This window comes from Gopherus evgoodei, chromosome 3, assembly GCF_007399415.2.
Source record: "Gopherus evgoodei ecotype Sinaloan lineage chromosome 3, rGopEvg1_v1.p, whole genome shotgun sequence".
NCBI lineage: Eukaryota > Metazoa > Chordata > Testudines > Testudinidae > Gopherus > Gopherus evgoodei.
In genome coordinates, this window is record NC_044324.1 from 126,063,195 (window position 1) to 126,083,971 (window position 20,777).

Consider the following 20,777-nt stretch of genomic DNA (forward strand, 5'->3'; position numbering starts at 1 on the left):
ACTCAAGTCACCATAAAAAATTGCCAAACTCAAAGAGTTCTCCGATATTATTGTGATGGAGGCCATATAAGTACCTGGAGATATACAATGAGCTAACTTTCACTCCCCACCAACTGCCACACAAAATCTCACTAACGCTGGAGAAAAAGAGTTAATCTTTAAACAACACATTTTGCCCTTACACCCTGTGCAACATAGGTGGTTTCAATGATGTATATCAGAGAAGAATTTGTGTTTAATAACGTAAGAAGTTTTGGTGTACAAAGCAGCCACATTTTCCTGTGTTTGTGGAAGCTAGTAGCAAACCAAAACCTTATCTAAAGAAAATAGCATTAACTGGTGTATAAATCAAGCAACTTTTCTCTTTCTAAAGTTTGCAGTGTATTCCTGACAATAGCTTTAACACATTCAATAGGTTGCTTTCAAGCAATAAGAGAATACTGAGTACAATGATGCATTCCAGAGAGATTCCCAAGTTCTTCACCTTTGCTAGGCAGCATAAAAGCATCAGATTTGTTATTCAAAGTCAGAATAAACTAGGATGAGCAAGAAAGTGACTACCATAATATACGGAATTTACTTACTGCAAGAGTACTTGCCAAAAAATCCAAGCTAGTCACTGATGGTGCACTCAACACCATTTAGTTAAAAAATACTGCATGTATCCTAAACCAGCAGTAAATCACCATCAAAATCCCTGATGCCTCTCCAGGTGTGAAGGCTGGCTACAGAATGGTCAGAAGTTAGTGGAGTGCAAGACAAGAGTTTTACTTAGCCTTCAAATAAACAGTTTTTTTAAAACATACATGTAGTTTTTACCTTGTGTTTGTCTAGTAGCATTTGGACTTCCTCCTTGGAAGCAACAATAATTTTCTGGTCACCTGCCATCTTTTCTTGCCCAGTTTCTATGAGGTCAGCCAGGTCCTGCAAAGCTTGTTCATACTGACCCTTGAGGGCCAGATTTTGATTCAGCCCACTGCGTCTGGATCCAACGATCATCATCAGTTCATCATACATGTCCTTGGGAGAGACAAGCATCAACAGCGTTCCTCATTTCATGCATACTTTTACTGAACACATTACTTGTAAGCCAACACTGAAAATGTGCTCACTATATTCAAACAATGTTACCATAATTAGAGCTGGTCTTCACTGTGCCACTGTAGTGCTTCAGCGAAGATGTTACTATGCCTATGGGAGAGTTAATCCACCTCTCCAAGAGGCGCTAGCTATGTTGGCAGGAGAAGCTCTCCTGCTGATATAGTGGGAAGGCCACTGTAACTATGTTGGTCAAGGGGTGCGGATTTTTCACACCCTTGAGTGACACAGTTATATTGATATAGGTCTGGAGTGTAGTCCTGGCCTAAGTATCTGAGTTGGGAACCTGCAGAGGGTGTAAACGGACAAAGACGACACACTTAACTCACTGGCAAATTAACAGTTCAGTGTTTAAAGAGAAAAACAGGTGAGAACTGCACCACGCTTGAGACCCTGTGTTTAAGAATGAAGTTAACTGAAGTGGCCTTCCTTAAGTAGCAGAGCAACTGGAGAAAGAACACATCCAGACACCTTAGGCTTCAGTCTCAGTTATACCAAGACCCATTTACACTGCTCTAGCAGTGTAAAGGGGCTTTAGGCCTGGTCTACACTACAAAATTATATCAGGATAGCTATGTCACTTGGGATGTGAAAAATCCACACTCCCTGAGGAACAGTCATACCAACTGAACCCCCGATGTGAACAGCACTAGGTCAATGGGAGAGTTTCTCCTTCCTGGCAAATGCAGAACTGGCATAAGGGCTGTAACTAAATGCTGCCTGGCGGAGAAGGTGTGTGTGCACTATGGCTATTCCCTGCCTTCCTAGGGCCACAAAAAGCAACCATTCCACAGCTCATCCTGTTCATCTTTACATGTAACTACCACAGGCAGCTAAGAACAAGAGAGATGACTCAGTAAGAAAGCAACCCAAGGAAAACCTCCATGAGCTGGCAATAAGAGAAACAACTAATAAAAGCTGGCTTATTGTTTCTCTGGGCTAATTATTTTGCAGTATATTTAAAAATAAAATTGGTGTCCAGCAATTTAAAATGACTCCTTTCTACTCCACAACGATAAGGGGAGCTAGAAAAGAAAGAGTTGCAGTCTGAAGTGCTGAGAGGCAAAATGACTACCTCAGGCTGCAGATGGCTGTCTCTCCCAGAGTTAAAGGGAGAGCTAGCGCAGATGCATGCTGGGAGAGGCTCCTATAAAAGAGAAAAGTCAAAGTAGGTAGTTCATAGGTAATCAGGCAGGATGACTGGAGGAAAGACTGATTTCTCACCTTCCTGAACGCTAAGGAAAAGATGGTTACTCACCTTTGTAACTGTTGTTCTTCGAGATGTGTTGCTCATATCCATTCCAGTTAGGTGTGTGTGTGCCGCGTGCACGTTCGTCAGAGATTTTTACCCTTGCAACACTCAGTGGGCTGGCAGGTCGCCCCCTGGAGTGGCACCGCCATGGCACCCAATATATACCCCTGCCGGCCCCACCGCTCCTCAGTTCCTTCTTGCCAGCTACTCCGACAGTGGGGAAGGAGGGCGGGTGTGGAATGGATGTGAGCAACACATCTCGAAGAACAAACAGTTACAAAGGTGAGTAACCGTCTTTTCTTCTTCGAGTGCTTGCTCATATCCATTCCAATAGGTGATTCCCAAGCCTTACCTAGGCGGTGGGGTCGGAGCGAGACATTGCGGAATGTAAGACCGCTGAGCCGAAGGAGGCATCGTCTCCAGACTGTTGGACCAATGCATAGTGCGATGCAAAGGTGTGGACGGAAGACCAGGTGGCTGCGCAGCAGATTTCCTGTATGAGAACATGGGCCAAGAACACGGCAGATGAGGCTTGAGCCCGAGAAGAGTGGGCAGTAAGATGGCCAGTCGGAACATGAGCCAAGTCGTAGCAAGTCCGAATACAGGATGTCACCCAAGAAGCAATCCGTTGGGAAGAGATTGCCATGCCCTTCATACGTTCCACCACTACTACAAATAGCTGAGGTGAACGTTGGAAGGGTCTGGTCCTCTCAATGTAAAACGCGAGAGCGCTGCGGACATCTAGAGTATGTAGCTGCTGTTCCCTTCGCGATGAGTGCGGTTTTGGAAAGAAGATTGGCAGGAAGATGTCTTGATTGACATGAAAGGAGGAGACAACCTTAGGGAGGAACGCCGGGTGCGGTCGCAGCTGTACCTTGTCCTTATGGAACACTGTATACGGAGGATCCACAGTCAAAGCTCTAAGTTCCGAGACTCGTCTCGCCGAGGTGACAGCAACTAGGAACGCTGTCTTCCAGGACAGGTACAGCAGTGAGCATGTGGCTAAAGGCTCAAAGGGGGGCCCCATGAGCCTGGCCAAGATGAGGTTCAGGTCCCAGGTAGGGGCTGGTTGTCTGACCTGGGGACAGAGTCGCTCCAAGCCCTTGAGGAATCTGGAAACTATAGGATGGGAGAAAATGGAACTGCCAGCCTCCCCGGGATGGAAAGTGGAAATAGCTGCAAGGTGCACTCTTAGCGAAGAGATCGCTAGACCCTGCTCTTTGAGAGACCATAAATAGTCCATGGTGGGGACTGATACAGCCGGCGGAGAAAGGTCCTGCTGAGCAAACCAGTGACAGAAGCACTTCCATTTAGCAAGGTACGTTGATCGCGTGGAGGGCTTTCTGCTTCCCAGCAGCACTTGTTGCACTGCGGTGGAACAACGCAACTCCGATCGGCTCAACCAGCCAGCAACCATGCAGTCAGATGAAGGGACTGCAGGTCCGGGTGGTGTAGCCTGTCGAAGTCCTGCGTGATCAGGTCCAGGCAGAGTGGCAGGGGAATCGGGTCTGACAGAGACAGGTCGAGCAGCATGGTGTACCAATGTTGCCTCGGCCAAGCCGGAGCGATCAAGATAAGGCGGGCTTTGTCTCTGTGCATCTTGATCAGAACTCGGTGGATCAGAGGAAACGGAGGAAAGGCATAACAGAAGTGGCCCGTCCACGGAATGAGGAACGCGTCCGACAGAGAGCCCAGGGAGCGACCTTGCAGGGAGCAGAACACTTGGCATTTCCTGCTGTCCCTGGAGGCAAAAAGGTCTGTTTGGGGAAAGCCCCACCTCCGGAAAACTGAATGGAGAATGTCCGGACGGATGGACCATTCGTGCGCCAGGAAGGACCTGCTCAGGTGAGGCTACTAGGTCTATGGAGTGGGCTATGCAGAAGTCCCACAGTAGTATCGCTTCCTGACACAAGGGGGAGGACCGTGTCCCTCCCTGTTTCTTTATATAATACAGGGCCGTTGTGTTGTCCGTGAAAACTGCAACACAACAGCCCTGCAGATGGCACTGAAACGCTTGGCATGCCAGCCAGACCGCTTTCAGCTCCCGGACATTGATGTGTAGAGTCAACTCCCGGGACGACCAAAGGCCTTGAGTGTGCAGGTGCCCTAGGTGAGCACCCTAGCCCAGAGAAGATGCGCCCGTTGTTAGGGACATGGAGGGCTGGGGAGGATGAAACGGTTGTCCTGCACACACCCGGGAGGGCGTTCGCCACCAGTCGGAGGGAGCCGATAATGCTCGGCGGAATTGCCAGAATGATGTCTATGGCGTCTCTGCGTGGCCGATAGACGGAAGCGAGCCAGTTTTGGAGAGGACGCATTCGCAGCCTGGCGTGCTTTGTAACGAATGTGCATGCAGCCATGTGACCGAGGAGACCAAGGCAAGTGCGGGCAGAGGTTGTTGGAAAACACTGAAGACAAGTGAGACTATGGCCTGAAACCGGTGGGGGAGGTAAACCGGCTGTTGCAAGGTTGGAGTCTAGCATTGCCCCGATAAACTCTATCCTTTGTGTAGGCACCAGAGTGGACTTGTCTAAGTTGATGATCAGGCCTAGACGCACAAAGAGGTCCTTGATAATGGCCACATGGCTGATGACTTGAGTCTCGGAGGCCCCTCGGATGAGCCAGTTGTTGAGGTAAGGGAAGACGTATATCTGACGACGGCGTAGGGAAGCAGCGACAACCGCCATACACTTCGTGAACACCCGAGGGGCCGAGAAGAGGCCAAAGGGGAGGACAGTAAACTGGTAGTGACAGTGGTTTACCACAAAGCGCAGATACCTCCTGTGAGGGGGATAAATTGCTATGTGGAAATATGCATCCTGCGTGTCGAGAGCAGTGTACCAATCTCCAGGATCAAGGGAACGAATAATGGTTCCCAGGGATACCATGTGGAACTTGAACTTTTTGATGAATTTGTTCAGTCCTCGCAGGTCTAGGACAGACTGAAGGCCCCCTTTCGCCTTGGGAATGAGGAAATATCGGGAATAAAACCCCTTGCCCCTTAACTCCTCCGGTACCTCCTCTATAGCTCTGATTGAGAGGAGCTTGTGGACCTCCTGGATGAGGAGTTGCTTGTGAGAGAGGTCCCTGAAGAGGGATGAGGAGGGGGGGTAGGAGGGAGGGGGTGAAACAAACTGAAGACGGTATCCAAGCTCCACCGTGCGTAGGACCCAACGATCTGACGTCAACTGGGACCATGCCAGAAGGAATGAGGAAAGGCTGTTGTAGAACTGAAAGGGATCTGGGGAGGCAATTGGTACACTGCTCTCAGGTGCACCCTCAAAAGTTTGGTTTGGGTCCCGGCTTTGGTTTGGCAGGACCGGAATTGTTGCCCCCTTGAGGTCCAGACTGACATCTGCGATTAGTACGACCTCTTCATCTGGCAAAGTCTTGCCGTGGCCGAGGTGGGGGGTAAGGGCACTGCGGTTGAGAACGGAAGGACCGTCTTTGAGTCTGAGGCATATGCATTCCCAACAAACGCATAATTACTCTGTTGTCCTTCAGACTCTACAGTCTGGGGTCCGTCTTTTGCGAAAACGAGCTTGACCATCAAACAGCAAGTCTTGTACTGTATGTTGCAACTCAGGTGGCAGGCCGGACACTTGCAACCATGATATACGGCGCATGGCTATGCCAGAAGCGACTGTTCTGGCAGCTGAGTCAGCGGCATCTAATGATGCTTGTAATGAGGTCCTCGCGACCCTCTTCCCCTCCTCCAGGAGTGCTGTAAAGTCCTGGCGGGAATCCTGCGGAACCAACTCAGCCAACTTCCCGACAGCCTCCCAGGTGTTGTAGCTGTATCTGCCGAGGAGGGCTTGTTGGTTTGCTATGCAGAGTTGGAGACCTCCCGCAGAATAGATTTTTCGTCCCAACAAGTCCATGCGCCGGGCTTCTCTAGATTTAGGTGCGGGGGCCTGTTGACCGTGGCGATCCCGTTAGTTGATGGACTGTACCACCAACGAACAGGGAGCGGGGTGCACATAGAGGTACTCATACCCCTTGGAAGGTACCATGTACTTCTGTTCGACCCCCTTGGCTGTGGGTTGGATGGAAGCCAGGGATTGCCAGATGATGTCAGCTATAGCCTGGATCGAACGGGTGAATGGGAGAGCCACTCTGGTGGGTGTCTCTGCGGATAAGATGCTAATCAACAGGTCCTCCACCTCTGGGACCTCCTCTACCAACAGGTTGATATTCTGGGCGACACGCCGCAGAAGGTCCTGGTGAGACCGGAGGTTAATCGGAGGTGGTCCCGATGATGACGCCCCCGCTACTGCCTCATCCGGGGAAGAGGATGACGACAGCCCCGGGACGAGTGGGTCCTGCACTGATGCCTGGTCCAGGGGGACCTCCGTCTCCGGAAGGTCATGCGGTTCCAGTGCGTGTGCACTGTTTTCCTCTGCATCAGTGGGGAGAGGTCGGCTGACGGTGGCCTTGGGCACACGGTGCTCTGAGTGACCGGAGCGTGATGGGCCAGTCGGATTGCCTTGGGCTTGATGATACGCTCAAGGTGTCCAAAAGGACCACTGATGAGGTCTGTGGTCCGGGCCATGGGCATGCGTATCCGAGTCTCCGTTTGAGGCACTGTCTGCATGGGAGGAGACGGATGGATGACGCAAGGGCCACGGAGGAGCTGAAGTTGCTTGGACCAGGTCTCTGTGTCCATTGGACTCCTGTCTGTGCGGTACCGGCAAACGGTACCAAGAGTCGTAGCGGTGCTGGGAGCGGGACCAGGACCTGTGACCAGCGCGGTGCCGGGAGGTCGACAGGTGCCTCGTATCACCATGCCGAGATCTGCTGTGAGAGGTACGCCAGTGCCGGGATCTGGACTGGTGCCGAGAGTACCGTGATGGAGACTGGGATCTCGAGCGGTGCTGCGAGTATGACCGGTACTGGGATGTAGAGCAGTACTGGGACTGCGAGCGGCGCCGAGAACGGGAGTGATGTCGGGATCGAGCGCGTCTGCGAGAACTGGATCGGGACCGGCGGCATTGCACGGTGTCCAGCAAAGATGGCCTCATCATGGCGGGTTTGCCCAGTGACTGAAAAACCCGCTCCGGCAGTGCCGGAGGTTGGGGCAGTTCAGGCTCCGTCAGAGCAATTAGCTCCCGGGCAGTGGAAAAAGTTTCCGGCGTCGAGGACACGACGAGCTCGACCACAGCGTGCACTGGGGAGCTGGTAGGCACCGGACTTGACGGCTCCTGAGAGACCGGAATCGATGGTGCTGAGGCAAGCAGTGCCACAGCAGTTGACAGTGCCAGGCGGTCTGCTTTAGATGTACACTCTGACTGCGGCGTAGACACAGGTGCCGCAGGAGCCTTGTGTCTCTTGCTCCTTGGGGAGAGGGATCGGTGCCTGTCAGCGGGTTGAGCCGGCGAAGGCTGGTGCCGAGGAGTCTTCACTGGAACCGTATGGTCCGGTGCGGAGGAAGCACTCGTCCCCGGTGCCAGAGTTGGTGCCGAAGATGGAGGAGTTAGAGCTGCCTCCATCAAGAGTTGCTTGAGGCGAATGTCGCGCTCTTTCTTCGTCCGGGGCTTGAACGCCTTGCAGATTCGGCACTTATCCGCAAGGTGGGATTCTCCCAAGACACTTTAAACGGGAGTCGTGCAGATCTCCTGTGGGCATCAGCCAATGACAGGCTGCTCAAGGTTTGAAGCCCGGTGAACCGGGCATGGGCCCCGGTACCGTGGGAGGAGAAGGGGCTAGCCCCCGACCCTCTAACTATATACACAACTACTATACAACTACTACTAATATAAAAGTTAACTAGAACTATATAAAACTAACTATGTACACAATAACTATATAAACAAGCGAAGAGCTAGGGAGGTGGAGATCAGCTAAGCCGCACTCCACTGTTCCAAGGACCAACACGGGCGGTAAGAAGGAACTGAGCAGCGGTGGGGCCAGCAGGGATATATATTGGGCACCATGGCAGCACCACTCCAGGGGGCGCCCTGCCGGCCCACCGAGTGTTGCTAGGGTAAAAATCTCCGACGAACGTGCACGCGGTGCGCACACACCTAACTGGAATTGATATGAGCAAGCACTCAAAGAACTACTGCAGGCTCTAACTAGATCTCAGTGAACACGGACATGAGCAATTAAAGTCTGTCTTTTGTTTGTGACTATATGGCTGTTTTGTTGAGCTGTCCAGGTCTCCTCTAAAGTTTAGCTTTTTTCTTTGTGTCAGATTTATCTACCTTGGCACAGACATATTACCCTGTCATTGTTCCCAAGCACCTTCACTGAGTTAGTCCTGCTGGTTCCTAGGTTTTTGTCCTCACCTCCCCACCCAAAAGGATCCTGCAAATGAAGAGCTAATTGAGTTCTAGAATGTGCTACCCCTGCATAGCTATTTTGAAGAATACTTAATATATAGTCCTGCAAGCTGCATTAATTCATCAAGTTTTAGTTGACAAGACTGTAGAAACAGTAGAGATACAAGACGGTTACTCACCTTTGTAACTGTTGTTCTTCGAGATGTGTTGCTCATATCCATTCCAGTTAGGTGTACGCGCCGCGCGTGCACATTCGTCGGAAAACTTTTACCCTAGCAACTCAGTGGGCCGGCAGGTCGCCCCCTAGAGTGGCGCCACCATGGCGCTCCATATATACTCCTGCCGGCCCACCCGCTCCTCAGTTCCTTCTTGCCGGCTACTCCGACAGTGGGGAAGGAGGGCGGGTGTGGAATGGATATGAGCAACACATCTCGAAGAACAACAGTTACAAAGGTGAGTAACCGTCTTTTCTTCTTCGAGTGATTGCTCATATCCATTCCAGTTAGGTGAATCCCAAGCCTTACAAAGGCGGTGGGGTCGGAGTGAAATGTGGCAGAATAAAACTGCCGAGCCAGAGGCTACAGCCTCTCTTGAACCAGGGCATACTGCGAAGCAAAGGTAAGGACCGAGGACCAATGGAGCTTCGCGACAGGTCTCGTGGGTAGAAACACGAGCCAGCAAGGCGGCAGATGAAGCCTGAGCCCTGGTAGAATGCACGGTGATGTGGCTTGGGGAAATATGAGCCAAATCATAACAAGTGGGGATGTCCGCCATCACCCAAGATGAGATCCTCTGAGAGGAAAACAAGCAAGCCCTCCCTTTGGCCCGCTACCGGGGCAGAGCTGGGGCACCTTAGGAAATGATTCTGTCAGCACAACTAATGCGAGCACTCCACAGATGTCCAAGGAGTGCAACGGTTATGCCCATTGCGTTGAGCTGTGGGTAACATAAAAGGCCAAAACACCTTAGGGAGGAAAGCCGGGTGCGGTCATAACTGCACCTTGTCTTTGTGGAACCTTCGTAAGAGCTCTGATCTCAGAGACCCGTCTGGCCAAGACTAGGTTGAGGCCCCAGGGCGGGGCTGGGCGGCGCACCCGAGGGTGCAAGCGCTCCAAGCCCTTGAGGGACCTCGAACCCATAGTGGGACACTGAACGTCCATCTTAGCCTGCTGGAAGGTAGGGATGGCTGCTGAGAGTATCCTCAGCGATGATACCGCCAGATCCTGCCGCTGAAGGCCAGAGGCAGGCCAAATAGAGGGGATCGAGACCTCAGCAGGAGCAAGATCGAGCGTACTGCAGCTGTAAAGGAAACGCTTCCACCTGGCTCGGTACGTTGACCAGGCGGAAGGCTGCCTGTCACCCCGACTCAGGTACGTGAGGCGAAGAGGCTGCAGGTCCAAGTGACGAAGCCTGTCATTGCCCTGAGTGATGAGGTCTGGGCTGACAGGCCGAGCAACGTGGTATGTCAGTGTTGCCTGGACCACTTTGGAGTGATCATGATGATGATGCACGCTCCGCCCCTGCGGAATTTGAGCAGGACGTAACGAACCAGTGGGAACAGCGGGAAGGCATAATGCAGTTGGCCGTTCCACGGCATCAGGAATGCGACCAAGATCGATTCCGAGGAGAGACCTTGGAAGGAGCAGAACATCTGGCATTTCCTGCACTCGCGGTGAGCGAACAGGTCTGTGCGAGGAACCATTTCCACTTCCGGAAAGCGGGACGCCTCACGTGGGGCAGAGTGATGACTCGTAAGACAGGAAAGACCTGCTGAGTCAAAGAGATAAGACGTTCCGAACGCCTGGGAGAAAGGACGTCGCCAGCTCCATCGAGTGGGCCATGCAAAAGACCCGGAAATGGATGGCCTCCTGACAAAAAAGGGGGGAGGACTATGTCCCCCCTGAATGCTTATGAAGCACCTGGCCATTGTGTTGGCTGTAAACACCGAGATACAACGGCCTCGCAGCTGCCGATGGAACCCCTGGCATGCCAGGCGGACTACTCTCATTCTTGGGGCATTAATGAGGAATGCCAGCTCCCTAGAAGACCGAAGGCCTTAAGCTCGGAGGTGACCATGAGCACTCGAGCAGAGAGATGATGCGTCCGCCGTCAGGGGCAGTGAGGGCTGGGGCGGATGAAACCGCATCCTGTCCACACCAAGGAGGGAGTTAGCCACCACTCTAGGGAGCCTAAGGCGTTCGAGGGAACGGTGACTACCATGACCATTGGCTCCCTGTCCAAGCGGTACGCCGAGGTGGGCCGGACTTGGAGAGTACGGAGGCGGAGCTTGGCGCGTTTGGTTACAAACTTGCGGGCAACCATGGACCCAGGAGACTGAGACAAGAACGAGCTGAGGTCGTTGGGAAAGCCTTCAGACCTCAGATGATTGATGCCATCGCCTAAAACCGCAGTTGCGATAAGCAGGCTCCGGCTAGGTAGGAGACCAAGATAGCCCCTAGGAAGCCCAACCTCTGCGTGGGAACCAGAGCGGATTGCTCTATTAGTAATCATCAGGCCTTGATCTGTGAATAAGACCGTGCCGATGCCCACGGGCTGAGTGGTTTGTGTGTCAGAGTCTCCTCGGATAAGCGAATCGTCCCAATACGGAAAAACGCATATCCGACATAGCTACGGTAGGCGGCGACTATGGCCGTAAACCGGGAGTATTCACCGCTGGCTATAAAGCGGAGGCATCTCCCATGCGGAGGGAAGATGGCATTGCAAAAGTACGCGTCCTTCCTATCCAGGGCGGCATAGTAGCCCCCCGGAGGCAAGGATGGAATAATGGTTCCCAGGGATACCATGCAGAACTTCAACCTTATCCCAAACCGGTTGAGTCCATGCAGGACCAGGAAGGTCTGACCTGTGGTCGAGTGGGGGACTAGGGCATAACGGGAGTAAAACCCCTAGCCCCTTTCGTCCGCTGAAGGGGGACAGGGCTGGAGCAATTTTAAGGTGGTACCTATGCTCCATCGTGCGCAGGACCCAGCGACCTAAAAGTAACTGGGGCCATGCCAGGAGAAAGCGGGATCAGGATCCCGTCCTGCGACTGGTACACCGCCCTCCGGTGAACCTTGGAAGGTCCGTCTTTGGTCCCAGCGGTAATTGCGAGGGACCTCGACTTTGGCTTTTTAGGGGGCCTGACGTTTGTCTGCGACCACCTTGGCCTTGCCGTTTTCCAGAGTTCTGCCTCTGGCTAGGCACAGAGTATGGCGGCTGGGGCCATAAAGGCCTGCGTTTGGTCGCAGGCGTATACATGCTGAGACGCATTAGGACCCTATTGTCCAGCAGGCTTCGCAGTCTGGGGCTGTCTCTGCCGCGAAGATGCCTTTACCAACAAAGGGTAAATTCTTTCCCCCGTCCTCCAAGACGGCAGCGAACTCTAGGTGGGAGGTTCGAGGGAGAAACTCCTCCACCCAGGTGCTATAATTATCACAGCTAAGCAAGGCTTGTTGCTTCGCTACCCAGAGGTGCAGGGCCCCTGCAGAGTACACCTTGCATTCGCCAAGGCTCTTTCCGCTTCGGGGCTGGCGCCCGCTGGCCATGATATCAGGATCGTGGTCCTGAGCATAAAATCCGCGCATATGGGGTGACACGGATGCGTGTCCGGACGGCCATGGAGGTACTAAAAGAGGGCACGGGCCGAGTCCCTGACTCACTCGGACCTTGCCCAACTCGGCACCGGGGACCGGCATCGGGAGGCGTATCGGTACCTGGAACGAGATCCAGACCCGCAACCAGAACGGTTGTCGGGAGGTCGACCGAGATCTCGAGGCTCGGAGAAGAGCTACAGGAGTCAAGGTACCTGCCCCGGTGCCAGATGTCGGAACGGTGCCGATAGCGGGTCGGCGAACGGGATACCGACCGGTGCAGCGAGTGTGACCAGTACCGAGGAAAACAGTACCGGGACTGCCAGTGGTGTCCGGCGTGCCGACAGGACTTGGAGCGTCTGCGGGACCGTGATCATAGACGGTGCCGCTCTGCTGTACTGACAGGGGACAGTCCCTTGAAGAGACTGTATTACCCGTACCGGCGGTGCCCGGGTCAGGCAGCACTGACTCCGTCATGGCACTGAGAGCCCTCGCCGTTGGTAACATCTCCGGCGCGCAGGGAACAGCAGGCTCAACCACAGTGCGTACTGGGGAGCTGTCAGGCACCGGATTCGACGGCCCTCGTGGGGCCGGGATCCATGGTACCGAGGTCATCAGAGCTTCGGTAGGTGCCGGTGCCGGGAGAACCGAGTTAGATAAGCCGTCTGGCTGGGGTGCCGTCAGCACTGAAGCAGCGGGAGTAATACGCTCAACCACGGCGCGTGCCGGGGAGCCGTCGGGCACCGGATTCTACGGCCCTTGCGGGACCGGGATCGACGGTGCCGAAGCAGGTGTCGGTGCCGGGCGATCCGACTTAGACTAGCCCTCTGGCCGCGGTGCCGTGGGCACGGAAGCAGCCGGAGAAGTAGCTCGACCACGGCGCGTGCCGGGGAGCTGTCAGGCACCGGATACTATGGCCCTTGCGGGACCGGGATCGACGGTGCCGACGTCATCGGTGCCGCAGCAGGTGTCGGTGCCGGGCGATCCGACGTAGACGAGCTCTCTGGCTGCGGTGCCGTTGGCACGGAAGCAGCCGGAGCAATACGCTCAACCACGGCGCGTGCCGGGGAGCCGTCAGGCACCGGATTCTACGGCCCGTGTGGGACCGGGATCGACGGTGCCGACGCCATCGGTGCCGCAGCAGGTGTCGGTGCCGGGCGATCCGACGTAGACGAGCCCTCAGGCTGCGGTGCCGTTGGCACGGAAGCAGCCGGAGCAAAACGCTCAACCACGGCGCGTGCCGGGGAGCCGTCAGGCACCGGATTCTACGGCCCATGTGGGACCGGGATCGACGGTGCCGACGCCATCGGTGCCGCAGCAGGTGTCGGTGCCGGGCGATCCGACGTAGACGAGCCCTCTGGCTGCGGTGCCGCTGGCACGGAAGCAGCAGGAGCAATACGCTCAACCACGGCGCGTGCCGGGGAGCCGTCAGGCACCGGATTCCACGGCCCTTGTGGGACCGGGATCGACGGTGACGACGTCATCGGTGCCGTAGCAGGCGTCGGCGCCGGGCGATCCGACTAGACGAGCTCTCTGGCTGCGGTGCCGCTGGCACGGAAGCAGCAGGAGCAATACGCTCAACCACGGCGCGTGCCGGGGAGCCGTCAGGCACCGGATTCTACGGCCCTTATGGGACCGGGATCGACGGTGACGACGTCATCGGTGCCGTAGTAGGTGTCAGCGCCTGGCGATCCGACTAGACGAGCTCTCTGGCTGCGGTGCCGCTGGCACGGAAGCAGCAGGAGCAATACGCTCAACCACGGCGCGTGCCGGGGAGCCGTCAGGCACCGGATTCTACGGCCCTCGTGGGACCGGGATCGACGGTGCCGACGTCGTCGGCGCCGGGCGAGCCATCTTAGACGAGCTGTCTAGCTGTGGTGCAGCTGACACAGAAGCAGCAGGAGCAGTAAGCTCTACCACGGCGCGAGCCGGGGAGCTGCCAGGCACCGGATTCCCTGGTCCTGGGGGACTGGAATCGACGGAGCCGAAGTCATCGGTGCCTCTGCAGGCCGGATAACGCAACTGAGGCGAGCTCTCTGGCTGCGATGCAGGTGGCACGGAAGTAGCGGGAGCAGGGGGCTCAACCACGGCGCGTGCCGGGGAGCCGCCAGGCACCAGCAGGAATCGTAGACTCTCTCGACCTCGGAAGAAGGGAACGGTGCCGAGTCGACATCGGTGCCGGCGACGGTCGGTGCCGGAAGGCCTTGGTGGTACCGGCGGGGTCCGGTGCCGAGGAGGCGCTTCTGCCCGCCGCTTGAACATCGCTCCGCGCCCAAAGTGGAGGGGCAAGTGAAAGTCCCGCACCTTTTTGTTCTCGGCTTAAAAGCCTTGCAAATGGGGCACTTATCTGTCAAGTGTGATTCTTCAAACAGGAGTCATGTAGATCTCTCTTCGGCCGCGGCTTCTGGTAAGCCGGGCCCCTTTTGAAAATCTGGTGAGCCATGCATGGCTCCGGCACTGGGCTCATGGAAGGGGCTACTTCCTGAACCCCGCTAACTAAACTAACCATGTTAGCAAAGGAAACACGTATAACCATACAAATATATATATATAAAAGTGTTATAACTGCATAATTATATACGAGAAAACGAGTAGCTAGGGAAGTGGAGGTCAGCTAAGCCGCGCTCCACTGTTCCAACGACCGACACGGGCGGTAAGAAGGAACTGAGGAGCGGGTGGGCCGGCAGGAGTATATATGGAGCGCCATGGTGGCGCCACTCTAGGGGGCGACCTGCCGGCCCACTGAGTTGCTAGGGTAAAAGTTTTCCGACGAATGTGCACGCGCGGCGCGTACACCTAACTGGAATGGATATGAGCAATCACTCGAAGAAGAAACACAGGTTACAGAAAATAGAGGAATATCAAATATATATATGGAGATATACCTATCTCACAGAGCTAGAAGGGACTCTGAAAGATCATTGAGTCCAGCCCCCTGCCTTCATTAGCAGGACCAAGTACTGATTTTGCCCCCGATCCTTAAGTGGCCCCCTCAAGGATTGAACTCACAACCCTAGGTTTAGCAGGCCAATGCTCAAACCACTGAGCTATCCCTTTCCCCTTTAAAATAATTCAATTCAGATGGAACATAATAGAGGTCACAGAGCTCTGGAAAGGACAGAGGCCAATATACACCAAACGCGCACATGCTTAACTTTGTTCACCTGAGCAGCCAATGGGACTGCACATAAACTGGAAGTTAAGCATGTAGAGATTTGCAGGATTGAGATCAGTGATGCTACAAAAAAGTGTTAAATACAAGAAAAAGGAGGATATTAAGGAGAAAATTATAAATCTCTTTTATACACAGTGAAGTGCTATGAGACATATTTTTGTAAACTGCCCCATGTACAATAAAGATAAGGGCAGTTTACAAATATCCTCAATATCAGTAGGTAGTTATTATAAAATACCTTTCTTTGGAAGGGAACTATACCTGGAGCTTAGATAGCTCTTGCATGGAAGGCTGGTCAATCTGTAGCTTGTCCCCATGTTTCTTTAATTTGCTGATTCCAGCATCCAATTCCTTCAGACCATCTTCTGCCTGTAGTATAGCCTGTATCAGGGAATTGCAACATTTAGCTAGAAGGTCTCAGAATAATCTTTTACCTGCACTATATGATTACCATCTACTTGAACTGTTTTAGATACAAAGTAGTAGTCTATCCCCATTTTTTTACTTGTGAATTTTGTATTTGTGGTGTTTCACTGAGAACCCTGGAAACTGAACAACCTGAAGAAATACAGCACAGGAAGCAGAAACATTCAAGATAATTTTTTGATTAAAGGTTTATTGTAGTATGGCACTTTTATATCACATACATTGAATGTTATATTTGAATTGTTTAAAACAAAATCTGATTCTAGTTCTCTATTATTGATTAGTAATATATAATGTTTATATTAGAAATCTTACAAACAATTAATTTAGCTTTGCAATGACCCTGATGTTGCACCACTGAAGAACATAAGCGCTTTGCAATTATCCTCATAATGAGTCCCAATATTGCTATGAGGTAAGAATGTATAATTAGCTCTGTTTTGTAGATGGGAAACTGAGTGACTCAGGGTTGGATTTACAAGACTCTCAGTGATGGCCTAACTTCGCTCACTGAAGTCAATTCAAGTTTTACCAATGACTTCAGTGGAAGCAGTGAGGCCAATGCCTTTTGAAATCTCACCTGAGGTGTCTGCTGAAGATCATACAGAAAGTTTGTGGCAGAGCCAGCAATAGCATGCTGATCTCCTGAGACCCAGTATAGTACCTTAACCACAAAGCCAGCCTTCTTTTTTAAGGCCCCTCTCCTGAAAGCATTTATACAAGTGATTGAGATTTCACATGCACAGTCTCTTTGACCTCTAGAAACTTTGAGCAAGTGTAGTTTTAAGACCTAATCCTGAAAACACTTATGGATGTGAGCAGTTCTATTGACTTCAGAATTGGGCCCCAAAACTGTACTTACCCAGTGCATAGCTTGAATCCATGACACTGAGATTAAGGGATTTATGGTTTATCAACTAAGCTAACATACTATTTCAGTCTGTTTCCTTGCCTACTTGCTTCCCTCCTTGTGTTCTATATATTGGGAACTAAATTCTGACTGCCTATTTTGGGTAGGTAAGATAGGGAGGAAGGGGTACCAGGAACTACACAGCACATCATGCATGAGCCTGTCAGAATATAGACCTAAACACTCCCTGCACTGTAAAGGTGTGTGATGCCTAATGTCTAACCCCCACCCACCTGCTGGCATCAAGCAACAGAGGCTGGAGCAAGAACCCAATGAGTTTTTTAAAAGCTGCTCTTTGGGGAACTTTGAATCATTATGTTTAGGTTTCTCCAACACAGGCAGAGTGACTGCCAGAATCAGTTTACTTATTTAGTTTCTCATATAGGTACTCATCATGGTAGTACCTAAGCAAATCACTTTGCTTCTACATCTCTGCTCCCACCTACTTCCTATCACAAAAAAGCCAGAATGCAGTGTGCATCAAAGGCCACATTTACCGAAGTTTGTTTTCAATACGAGGAATAATAAAAACATGGGACAAAAGATATCTAGGTTGAGATTAATTATCCTGTGCACATTTCCTGCTAAAGCATATTTTCCTCAGTCTGAAAAAAACACAGAATGTGGAGGTCAGGATATGAACACCTCAGAGCACCAAAACATGCCACTTATTTGTAATCAGTGACCAGCAAGACAAAACATACTGAAGAGATCTAGGTCAAGGACTTATCCTTCTAATTTGTCTGTACTGAAATGACTATACTTTTGGATGGTCTCTGTGTGTCTATATGAATCTCCTTAGCTGCCTTGGTTTTCTGTGTGTGTATTCCATGCCCCTTCTATTTTAGAAGTTTTTAATATTTTGCAGAAGTACATTCTTGGACATGCACACATTTTATTTTCACATACAATGTACACACCATAAACATCCTCCTCCACACACCTGGTTCTTGTCCTATAGAGACTATTTCAATCTCAAGCAGAAAATCTCTGTGTATTCACCATACTCACACTGCTCTTCTTGCTCATAATAGATATTTGATAATACCTTCATTTGTTCCATTTCAGGTCGCTCAGCTGCCTCTGCTAGTTTCTGCAGAACTATATATTTGTGATCAGCCAATGATGTAAACAGTAGTTTTAGATCATTCTGTAAGAGACAATAAAGTTCAAGTGAAGTTTTAAAAGAAAAAAATGATAGCCAATCATAACTCACAGCAATTAAACATTAGTCTCTTCCCAAACAAGAGTATATCACTTGTTGACACAATGGACTAAACTTTCAGAACATTGTTACTTGTATGTATTCACAATGGAAATTATGAACACAAATGCATACAATCTATTGTGTATTCAATTAGATGTACAAAGTGCTTTAAAATCACGTGACACTGTTGACAACTTCAAAAAAAAGGTGAAATAACAACAATTATGCAAGTGTAACATTCAGAGGGGAAAAAAAATCACCTATGTGGGCCCTTTCCATTCCAATTCGACAAAATGAATTCATACTTCCCCTAAGAATGCCTTATTTAACAAAAATTAATAAATGACAGCTCAAATGCTTCTAAATCGCTCATTTTAGCTATCAAGCTTCTTCCACGAAAAAAAATCTTTTTGCCTATAAACTGAGCAAATCTAACATGGAAGTCAATGGGACACAACAAACACGGATTCAATATTGCCGCTTTCAGTCATTTGTCAGAGCAGGACTACATTTTAATCTGTTCGTTGTTTTTCAGAACTACCCTCAAATCAATTCTTAGTGCTTTCTTCTCTGTTCACATATTTATCACAGCTATGCTCACAATACTAGAAAGCATCCGCAACATCACTACATTTTCAGACACCCAGCAACTGCAGAAAATAATGGTGATTTATTTTTATTTTCATATGATGACTTCTTATGCAACAGTACCTATGGTATTGCAACAATATACACTTCTGATCTCTTTTCTCTACCAGTTAGGCGTTTTACACCTAACACTTGTTGCTAGTGTTTGTTTCATTTGTGCCAGAGCAAGCCATCTCTATGGGGGTTTTGGAGATTAAAACAAAGAAACATGACAGGCTGTGTGTTGAGGGAAGTTCCAGATATATGAAGAATAAAGATATTCATTCAAGATGAGACAACAAAAGCATATGCAACTAAAATAGATACTGTACTTGCTTCACTCTTGAATGTTATGAAAATCCTTTTAAAATACTCCTTCAGTTTGTGAACCTGATCTAAACAGAGACAGAAGGCATGGGATACACCAATTTTACAACAGTTGCTGGAAGTTCTAATTCCTGTAAGAAACTTACTGAAGTGCCTGGCAGTGTAGGCTTCATGTGGCAGGAAAAGGGGAGCAGATGGCAGTAACCCCCTGACGCCTGAAAACGTTTCTAGGCGAATAAAGGGTTAGGGTAGTATGTACACAGAGTTTTTCACACTGTAGGACACTTGAGGTAGGAGCGGTTAAAGGATAATGGGATGGTGTAAACGAAGTTGAGAAGGCAGATATCAAAACAAGGCTAATATTTGTTATATATTTTGCACTGTATCCCACCTTACCAACAAAGCACTATGCTGTTTGTACCTTAGAAATATGAAAGCGATAGTTACTTCCCCCCCCTTAAGTATAGTAGCCAAAGACTGCTGTTTATTGTAATACCATATATGTGCCATGCATTATTAGATGAACATTCACTGTAGCACACAGGGAACTATACGTACAACTATTCTGCTAAAAATAATGTGAGTTGAAACTTTGGCCCAAATTTTTAAACGGACTAGTGATTTTGAGTGCTTCCGTTTTTGGATACTCAACTTGAGACAGACATCACAGTGTGAGTACTTAACACTTTCTGAAAGTCAGATTTATTTAAGGTGTTACCAGTCAGATACCAAAAAACTGAGACACTTAACACCTCTAGTCACTACTGAAAATCCTGTCTTAAAACTCCACTTGTCATGTGGAAATTTTACCCATTCATTCTAATCCCTAATAATCCCCCAAAACTTTCAACAGATAAAGTGACATGGGGGAAAGTCTAGAGAATTCCTTGGGAATAGGCAACCTACCTGGAAGGTGAGTATTTGCTGAAGTCTCTCTTTCATTTGATAGCATCTCTGGTTTACTACTGACTCCAGCATGGTCAGTCTCCTCAGTAGACAGTCCAAAGTGTCCTCTATAACATCCCTGTTATCACTGTTCTCGGGAAATGTTTGAGAAAACAAATTCTTGTTCTTATCCATTTCTTCTGACATCTCTTTGATATCTTTGGCAAGAGACTGGAGTTTTTATAGAAGAATAGAACAATTTTTGGAATTAGACACAAATAAGTAAACCTATTGTATTGCTGTAACTACCACCCCTTCATTCACAATAGACTTTAAAACCATGCTAAAAAGCCCAGGAAATCTTTTCAGTAACTATAAAAGCCCACTGCTCTGAGAAAAAGCCTCTGAAACATAAAAGGGCTGTGGAACGGAACCGTTAGCCTAAACAACAGCTGTCCTGTGTCCAGCTACTGCAGAATGAGGCAGCCTTCTCTTCCACTCAAGCAGGGTCTGGTCCTTGTGAATTTGCATTGTGCATACAACCAATGGCTAAATCCGCCCTTGCTCTACTTCATTCCAATTTCTACGTACTAATATGGACATGTACCATCTTGCAAGAGTGCGCAGTCTCTCAGTGTGGTTTGTTTACTGCTCAGGCCACTCCCTCCAATGCCATGGCCTGGTTTTTGAAATTGATGTTTTATCATCTTTCTACATAAGCTTGTCAGTTTACTCTAGTCAAAGAGAGTAGAAACAAGGGCCTCTAAAAATGTGTGATCTTATTTCTCTTCTGACTAGACAAACATTGGGTCAGATTCTGCTTTCTGAAATCAGTAGAGTCACTTTACACTTGATGTAATGTAGCTGAAAGAATATTTTGGCCCACTGTATGCAAGTGTGCTGTTCATAGAATCACAGAAATTTAGGGTTGGGGGACCATCCCCCAAAGCTGAGGTGGGACCAAGTAAACCTAGACCATCCCTGACAAGTGTTTGTCCA

General features: G+C 50.3%; 1 protein-coding gene across 1 annotated transcript in view; it reads right to left on the reverse strand.

Annotated features, from left to right (window-relative positions):
* The window catches only part of SYNE1 (spectrin repeat containing nuclear envelope protein 1), a 402,501-nt gene that overhangs the window by 102,471 nt on the left and 279,253 nt on the right, over positions 1–20,777 (reverse strand). The window contains exons 102-105 of the mRNA XM_030556596.1: positions 19,800–20,009; positions 17,781–17,882; positions 15,658–15,777; positions 820–1,020 (exon numbers count right to left, since the gene is read on the reverse strand). Coding sequence (XP_030412456.1) covers positions 820–1,020; positions 15,658–15,777; positions 17,781–17,882; positions 19,800–20,009 — 633 coding nt within the window. The remainder of the gene's footprint in view (positions 1–819; positions 1,021–15,657; positions 15,778–17,780; positions 17,883–19,799; positions 20,010–20,777) is intronic.